Below are 9,875 nucleotides of genomic sequence, written 5' to 3' on the forward strand. Positions count from 1 at the left end.
TGTACAGAACCGGAAACAATGACTGATCCAGTCATCTATTTCATTTTCTCCCGTCTTGTTCTACAGTTCAAGACTTGAAATCGAAATTTCACTGAATCTTAGGAGGTGATAACACCGCCATCTTTTATATTTTATCGAAGTGAAATAGTTTATTTTGATGAGATCTACCTTCTTACTTAAGAAAAACAATCACCTTTGAAAACACCTTGTATTTATCATGACATGAGTATTGGCCCAATTAAAAGCTAGTGGGGTGCTAATTAATTAATCGGGAACCCTACTTCCTAAGTCTAATTACACCGCCTTTAGTTAGGGTGAGGGTTCCTTCAAAGATAGTATAAAAAATAGGCAACTTTCATTTTTGAGTCTCGTTCGAATTGCTGCAATATGCGGCTACTCTTCTTGGTGACAATGAATCAGTGAAATTGAAAAAATCCGGTGAATAATTTTATTTCATACTCCTCTTTCCTTTCATTTTTATATTTTTTTTCAGGTAATACGTTTGTTGTGAATATTGCACTGGCTGACTTCTTGGTTACTGGATTTGTAGTACCAGCATCAGCCGTTGTTATTTTGGCTGGCATTCAAGATAGTTTGGAAGTTTGTCGGTTCCAGTGGTTCCTTGCAGCACTATGTTTTTTAGTTAGCGTACTGTCCATTGCAGCAGTTGCTGGTGAAAATTATCTCCGGCTTTGCTGCTCAGCAGAAGCCAATGCAAAACTCACTTCCGGTAAAATAACAACGCTTCTAGTAGTATTTTGGAGTATGAGTAGTTTAACATCAGGATTGCAGTTTGCCCCAAGACTCTCTTTCGACTACTGTACAAGAAAAACACCTGGACTTATTCCTTACCAGATAACCGTTGCTGTAGTGTTTGTCTTTCTACCAGTTTTTTTGACTTTGTATTATTTTGTGACGACTTATATCAAAATGAAGGGTATTAGAATCGATAGACCAAACTATAAAATTCCTGTAACTGTGAAATGGGACCATTCTCTTATGCTTACTAATCTATACAGTTTCATATTTTTCGTAGTGTTTTGGTTACCGTTTGGAGTAGTTTTAGCCGTAGGCACAGTGAATAGAATACCAAATAGAATTTTTTATAATTTTGCGTGGCTAGGGATTAGTAAGTCCTGCATTAATAGCATAATTTATTGCATCACTAATAGGCATTTTAGAGGAGCTTACATAAAACTCTTCCATTATTGCTGCTGCAAGACGACCGTTTCGTTTTCCAGGAGACACAGACCTGAAGGCATTAGACCTTCGGGAGACGTAAGAGTTCATATTATACCTGGCTATAACATGTATTGCAGCCCCCAACGGGGAAGGGAAGGCCAACTCAAACGATGTACTACTTCGCGGGCAAATGGTGGAGATATTTATGAATTATGATGAGAAAACACTAGTTCTTCCACCAAAGGTGTATGGATATAGGTTGAATGATGATTTAAAACAAGGGCAAAATGAAAAATTTACAATCTTGCTATGAAATATAACACTTCGGAACTCCTATGCATTTATCTTTTTTTCTCTCTATAAAGGAGGGTAAGTGGCAATATATCATCAACATGGGCGTGCGCAAGAAATGGCAATTGGAATTGGGACTTTAAAATTTCAGAATATTATAATAAATAAAGCTTTATTCTTTAAACCACCCCTAGGATAGATTACTGCCGAACCTCATTAATTCAGAGGTGTTTAAGTATTATCCATTTATTCTGTGACACCCTATATTGTATATATGTATTGTCAAACTTATTTCCCTGATCCTATTTTGTTCTACTTCAACATTAGAGTCCCTCATCGGAGCTACATTCTCAAATAATTTTCAAATATGCAAGCTATTATATTCCATTAGAAAAAACTTATGTTTACTCAATTACACTTTTCTGGAATATACTAACCTGCATACCTGTATTTCAAATATATTTCGGAATGTAGCTTCAATGGCCCATTGATCCATCAGAACATAGACACATGGAATGGAAAATAAACATTCCAAAAACTGGATTGAGATAGTTGCTCATTGTCGCCAATCACAATTGAGACAGTTGACTCGGACATTTTTGTCACATCAATTTTCAGTACGACTAGATAGGAAGTATGTAAATTTTTCAATATAACGCCACTGCCTCAGTGTCGCGCTAGACAGAGAAACATCGAATGTGTGTACCACAAAACATTCATTTGTAGCACTCAACGTCCATTCTATCTCGATGGTCCATTCCATGTATCTATGTTCTAAGATTGATCCTGCGTCGAGAACGTTTTTCATTTCTCAACCGTCTCATCGACGCGACGGTTGCACATCCTGAAAAATGATTGCTGATTTCATTATTTATTTCAATATGGATCATCCTTAGTTGAGTTCTTCCTTCACTAAAATTAATTCAATAGCGCATTTCACCCAATAATATGTCTAAAATTTGCTCCGTGATTAGCCATGCACAGTTCTATCCTCTGTTCAAAGCTTCGGACAGTTGCTTTACTGAAGCAAATTATCTAAAATTACGCACGATCTAAAATTCATGGTGAAATAATTTACCAATGCATCTTTTTGGAGAGGTGACAATTTCAAAATTCGACAGCTCAGATCAGGTTCTATTTCATGGTGTTCAGTTTCATTTGACTCCATATCAACTTCTCATCTTCAACACGAAAATGTGAATACCTAATCAGCAGTTTGAAGAATTTCATACTGCAATTGACCATCTGCTAAATATGCCGAACAAACTAACGGCTGTAAATATTTCATTCCAGACTTGTAGTTTTCTTATTGCCCTTGTTCGAGAAAATATTGAAGTGCTAGATAAATAATGTGCATAAGCGTCGCAGGAATTTTCCATTTTATATTGTTTTTATAATAATTCAGATAAATTCGAAAGAAACGAGTTCATTGAGGAATTACAGTATTTTTGGATTCATTTTTCTTTCCGAGAAGAATAAATATATATTTATCGAATATAAGATTTTATGAGAGTGAAGACATGGAATAAAATACAAATATTAGACTTCATCCGTATAATGAAATAAAAACGAATAATTATTATATTGCCTGATGGTATATTGATGAGTATAGACCAATGAAACGAAGTCGAAGTTTTTTTTTGGTTTACTATTCTATTCGATTTTGAATATAAATTTAAACAAGGTTCAAATGAAAATATCGATTCTAGCAAAATATTCTTTAATGCCATTGTAATGGGATCTTACAAACAATTCGCATAAAACTGTGGTCAAGTGTCTATCCCTTTTCAGCATGTCTTCTCACCGAGAAATATTTTCATGCAGAACACGAGTCCTGAATCAATAAAATGAAACATATTTTATCGTTAGCTGCAGAGAATTAAAACTATAATAACACATATTTCCGAATTGAAAATAATAAATATGTAATGATGATTTCGATATACACATTTCGTCCTGAAATAATAAGTTGAAGTTTTCTCAGTAACGCTGAAGTTTTTCTCAAATCCAACTACGAATTGAAAAGTTTTCTGAATAATGCTCAGGTTGCTGAGTTGCAGGAAAGTCCGTTGAAATTTAATACTCCATTAAAATTTAAATCCTGGACTTGTCTCTTGAAAAACGATTTTAAATCTTAATGGGGCATTAAATATTAATGTATATTCCTACTTCCTGCAGTTAATCACGATTCACGATGATATTCATATTAATGGACTTGCGCTCTGTATGCTTGCAAATAATCAAGCTATGCAATTTATCAGTTTGGAAGATATTTTTTATGTATATATATAATATCATTGAGTTCAATATACTCTGCTGTCTAACAGTAATCGTTCTGGTTAATCCGTTCAAGTGTTTATGTATTGGCTGTTTTTTTCATCCAGTTATTTATAGTAATACCTACATATTGTATATGATTTTCGTTGAAATAGAAATGAAGTAGTGATGTTGTTGTAATTTGATTTGTAACTCATTGGATTGGATGTTTCATCAGAAATATTTAAACTTGTAACAAATTAAAATGATATGATGAAAATTGGAGTTTTCATTTATTTTACATAGATATAGGAAAACCAGAAGAGCTGGATTTTCCCGAATTTGTGCAATTTCTCATCATTTATTCAGTGAACTGAATGAAAATTCTGGAATAGTTCATATATATATATATACAAGGTGTTTCACCAGTGGTTGGCTAGTGGTGAATGCAGCTACGGGTGTGAAAGCAGCTACGGTTTTTTCATTTTCTCTTTCACTACATAGAATGTAAAAATAACCGTTGTTCGGGGTTTTTTGATACAAAATGGTTATTCCGAACATTATAAACACAGTCTATAGGGTAAAATTATTTTTGCATCGAAAACTATCTCCACCAACCCCCCGAAATTGAACTATCTTGACACACTGTGAAAAAACCCGTTGCTCGGAGTTTTTCCATGGAAATGAGTTTTTACCAACATACTGAACGAGATCTATAGGGTGAAATAATTTGTGCATCAAAAGCTGCCCCCCCTCCAACCCTCTGAAGTTGAACAATCTTTATGCAATAACAAGTTTAAAAAAAACCGTTGGCTTTTTGATGGAAATGGTTTGTTACTTTACTGAACACGACCTATAGAATGAAATAATTCGTGCATTAAAAACTACCTCTCCTCCAACCCTCTGAAAATGATGAAGTAACAAGTCAACAAGTGTAAAAAATACCCGTTGCTCGGGGTTATTGATGGAAATGGGTTGTTACTATTATACTGAACATTACCTATTGGATGAAATAATTTGGGTATCAAAAACTACCCCTACTCTCAAGTTGAACTATCTTGATGCAGTAACAAGTCTAAAAAAACCGTTGCTCGGGGTTTTTTGATAGAAATAGGTTGTGTGTTGTGTCCATTATACTGAACACGACCTATCGGATGAAATAATTTGTGAGTTCAATTTTCGTCTTGTAGATGAGGAAACGGTTCTGAAACTCTTGCAGAATCTGAAAAATAGCTCTCCTGGTTTCGATAATCTTTCGATATCGTTTATCAAGATATGTTGTCCTCTTATCCTTCCTTTTATTGTGAACATCTTCAATACAGTTTGCTTGATTCAAAGTTCCCTACATCCTGGAAGCATGCTCAGGTTACCCCTATTCCCAGAAATCGTAGTCCTCAGCAACTCTCTGATCTTAGACCCATCAGCATTTTGTCAGGATTATCCAAGTTGTTTGAGAAAATAATGGCTGACCAACTTGCCGAATATCTTGAAAAAAATTCGATTTTGCCTGGAGTTCAATCGGGTTTTCGTCCGGGATACAGCTCCACTGGCCTACTGCTGGGGGTGACGGATGATATCCTGCGCTCACTTGATGACTTTAAGTGTGTGGCTTTGTTTCTGCTAGACTTTAGCAGGGCCTTTGACACGGTTAAACATGATATTCTTTTAGCTATTTTGGGATCGTGTGGAGTCCGTGGGAATGCTCTGCGCCTTTTCGAGTCATACCTGGCGGGTCGTTCCCAGAGTGTGAAACTGGGTGGTAAAACCAGCCAGGCTAGGAATATTCTGGATGGTGTTCCTCAAGGTTCAATCCTCGGACCTCTCTTTTTTTTGGTTTACACCAGCCAGTTCATCACGTTTATTCAATATATACATAGGGTCCCTATGTACGCCGATGACTTTCTGTTCTATTCCCGTTCTTTATATATATGTGTATATATTTTTCAACTCATATTGTTTAATATTATGTCATATAAGTGACAATGCAATTGTATGCGCGAAATGGTCTACCTCGATTTTTGCTCATATTCTGACCCCATCTTGCTGACTCTGCGCAATGAGGTCAATATTGCCAGACTTAAGCCAGTCAAGGAAGAAGAAGAGTGCAGAGGCCACGCCCCTCTTTTGGACCACAGACTAAAAAGCGATGCCGGCGAGAACACACTTTGACCAGTCAGTTCGTTTCTGATCACTCTAGTGAAATCAGCCATACCTAAGTTGACAGCACGCTCTACGCTGCTCTACGAAACTTACACACAATACACGTGCTTCCTACACTAGTCTACTGGTAAGTCTACTTGCATCATCATTGATACTTAAAGTGTTTGTCAGTGATTTGACCATTGCTAAAGGTTTGTATTTCTCAGTGCATATATCTCAATTGTTGTAATAATTAGCCATACTGTAAAACTGAATTAGCGATCCGATTAATTATACTTCCATTCATCAATTGAATTTATTTCACTTTCAGCTCTATTATGATTTCACCATAGACGACCTGGATTATGCAGCATTGAAAATGAATGAGGATCTGAATATCGACTGGCCGACATTGCCGCGAAACATGCGTTGAAACTGAATGCGAAAAACTCATCTGCTCTCGTATTTGGTTCGAACAAGAACAAACAAATTATTAAGGACAGATACAAACCGACAATAAATAATGATGGCATTCAATTCGTTGATAACGCAAGAGACTTGGGTTTGATAATAGACGATTCTCTCAGGTTTCGTGAGCACGTGGTGAGTGTGGTTCGGAGGGCGTATGGTGCGTTAAGATTGCTGTACCCACATAGGTCGGGCCTTCCAGTGCATACTAAGAGGGTTCTGTGCGAATCTTTGGTCCTGTCGCAGTTCACTTATTGTTCACCTGTCTATAGTTTTTGTCTAGACAAAGAAACTTTGGACCGGATCCAACGTGTACAGAATTCCTGTATTAGGTTCATTTATCGAATTAGGAAGTTTGATCATGTGTCTCATAAGTTGGGAGAATTGGGTTGGCTTCCGATGAGGATTTCCTTTGAATTTTTTTCATTATGTGCATTTCACAATATCATTCTAAAGAGAAGCCCACCATATCTCTTTAATAGATTGGTATACAGAACAGACGTACATAACATCAACATACGTCGAAGAAATATTTTGTCGTGCCCCCGTCACAGAACATCTACATTTAAAAGAAGTTTCAGTTATAATATATGTAAGCTGTACAATGGTGTTCCTGATCATTTGAAACTATTGAATCAAAATATGTTCAAGAAAAAGATCAAAACTTATCTTCTCGACTCCGCATCAGTGTAGTTTTTCTGTCATCTCTGTAAATTTTTTGTCTCTTGAAATGCTAATCTTATCTTATATCTTATATCTTAATATATATACATATATATATCTTATATCTTAATATATATAATTCTTCTGTTCGTGGCTTTGTCCCACAACTCCTCCTAAACGGCTGGGCCGATTTTGATGAAATTTTTTGTGTGAACTCGAGGATGGTTTAGAATCACAATTTAGTCCACTGGAAAATATTTTTCTTGGAAATTTTATACTTTAAAGGGGAAAATTTTATATTTTTGTTAGTTAATTCAAAAACTACTGGACCGATTTCAGAAATTTTTTCACTCTCAGAATGCTTCATCATTCCCGAGTGGCATATGCTATATTTTTCACTGAAAAAAATTTAGACATCTACAAAAATTCCAAAAATGTACGAAAATTTGCAATTTTCAAGCTATTGTTGCGTACGCTGCGAAAACCTGATGACTTACATTGATACAATGTATGACAAAAATGTGGCTCTTCAACAGTTCTACAAAAAGGTCCGCGAGAGCATATGTCTATCTCTCAAGGTTAACTGAAAAAAACTCTTTAAATGTAATAAAATTTTTACTAAAATATTGCCTTATTTCAGAGGATGTTTTTATGAATACGGTATCGATCCTGATTCAAATAAATAAGCTATTCATCACAATTATTTAATAAAGACGTCAGTGAGAAACCGGCTACAGACTGAGCTCGGAATTTTCGGGATGAGTCAATTCGAATATTCGTTTCATGCTTTTTTCGAATATTCGAATTTATTCGAATTTTCGAATTATTCAAATTATTCTAATATTATTCGAATTTAGTAGAGCCCTCTACACAAATACCCGCTTCTCGTACGGAAAGATATCAGTTTTTTTTTTGTCTAATATCGCATCGCATTGATTTCCTATTTTATTGGAAAAAAGAGGAGAGATAGAGGACCTAATTTAATATTTGGGGTGTTTTATCCTTTTTTCATGAAGCTGTTTAGCTGTGAGGTGTACGTGATAATAGTTCTCTTTAGGGCAGTCCAACGATCTGTCACGGTTAGCTGATTGCCTGCTGAGCCTTGTGGACCGACGTAAACAAACCGATTTCTAAGTCTTCACAGAGGCTTGGAATCAATACCATCGCGGATATTTTATTGATTTTCAAACGATATAGGCATATTTTAGTTGTTTTGTGTGGTAGATTACGAGTGTGAATTCCTGTTATCCTTTGTTTTGCGACCTGCACGTCCCCAGCGGCCATATTTAATTGTTTTGTTGGAGTGGCCTATTGTGCCCCAATGTTAACTGGTACAAATTGAAGGTTTTTCCATACTTCGGCATTCCTTCTTCAAACGAATCTTGGGTCTGTTCTGAAATCTGCATTCGTTTTATTGCTCTTTGTTTGCACATTTCACTAAATACAAACGTGCGTCGCCGTCGGGCTAGGGGCAATAAAAATGTGTCATTGCAAAGAGGGTTTTTGCCGGAACTAAGCCAAATTGCCGATATTTGGACATAAATATGTTATATTCTGTTCAAATATAAGAGAATGCAAACAAACAAACCAAATCGGTTTATTTTGCTTAAACCTGATATTTTATTGGTCAAACGGTCTTATTTACAACTGTGAACTACCCTCGATTGGCCTCTGGACGGAAACTACCTGAATACGCCAGGCCTTACTGCGCGACTTTGTTGTGATGTCTCTTATATTTGAACAGTGTAACAGTGTTTTGATAGTAGGCCGTGTGAGAGGGTGAGCTGCGAACGGATTCAGAAAAATTTAGTGTTATCATTGTGTTTGGATAAGTGACATTCTAATTGTGAAAGTGTTAAAGTTTTTGAAGTATACGTAAAAAACTATACGTTTTGCAAACTAAGTGTGATATCACAGTGAGTATTTTACATTATTTTTTATCAATTTTACTCGCAAGATAATCAATAAATATTCGAACATACTAATTTATTCATTCAATGATTTCATAATACTTATTTTCAATCGTTTTTATTTCAAATATTGACTATTCGAAAATAATAGGGAGTGATGATCAAAAATTAAATTATGCATTATTCATAAAATGTGGTACAGAAAAACTTTTCAGACCTGTTACTAAATTCAAATTTCATCTCAATCCAGTTTCTCAATTCAGTTGTATACCTTTTTTACATAAGTTATGTACTTTCTTACAGTACCTACGTTTTCATCTCAATTCAGTTTTATACCTTTTTTACATAAGTTATGTCTTTTCTTACAGTACCTACGTTATATTCACCGAAAAATGCCACGTCTTCGTGGAAGATCCAGAAATATTGGTAGACGTAGTCAACGATCGCAATATGTCCATAATCGTCGATTGAATAGAACAATAATTGAGGAACACTCAACGGATAACGTAAATTTAGGAGATCAAGTTACAAATACACGTACAGATGAGAATTTAGAACAACCCCATCAACGTCTTCGTACTAATACATTGAGACAAAGAGAGGAGCGTCTACGAGAGACCGACGCACAGAGAGAACGTGATCGACAGCGAATGCAACGTCAACAAGCATTGACACGAGCATCATTTAATCGTCTTGCGTTCGGATATGACCATAATATCGACTATTCGTCGCACTCACTAATTACGATCGGTAATATGGACAAGGAGTGTCAACATTGTCATGCTTTCACGGACAGAGCTGAATCGGCTGGTCTATGTTGCGCATCTGGAAAAGTTTCACTTCCACCATTAAATCCACCTCCCGAACCATTGAGAACACTACTAGCTGGAGATACATCGCAATCAAAACTGTTTTTGCGTAAAATTCGTAAATTCAATTCTTGCTTCCAAATGACATCATTTAAAG

The 9,875-nt window shown here is 35.8% G+C and overlaps 1 protein-coding gene across 3 annotated transcripts in view; it reads left to right on the plus strand.

Moving 5' to 3' along the window:
* The window catches only part of LOC123322688 (melatonin receptor type 1B-like), a 32,631-nt gene extending 28,622 nt beyond the window's left edge, over positions 1-4,009 (plus strand). For 2 of the 3 annotated variants that reach the window (XM_044910673.1, XM_044910674.1), the window contains exon 4: positions 494-4,009. In XM_044910673.1, the coding sequence (XP_044766608.1) occupies positions 494-1,398 (905 nt within the window). In that variant the 3' untranslated portion in view covers positions 1,399-4,009. The remainder of the gene's footprint in view (positions 1-493) is intronic. The other variant, XM_044910675.1, reaches the window with a different exon arrangement.
* Positions 4,010-9,875: the final 5,866 nt, after the last annotated feature.

This window comes from Coccinella septempunctata, chromosome 1 (genome assembly GCF_907165205.1).
Source record: "Coccinella septempunctata chromosome 1, icCocSept1.1, whole genome shotgun sequence".
NCBI lineage: Eukaryota > Metazoa > Arthropoda > Insecta > Coleoptera > Coccinellidae > Coccinella > Coccinella septempunctata.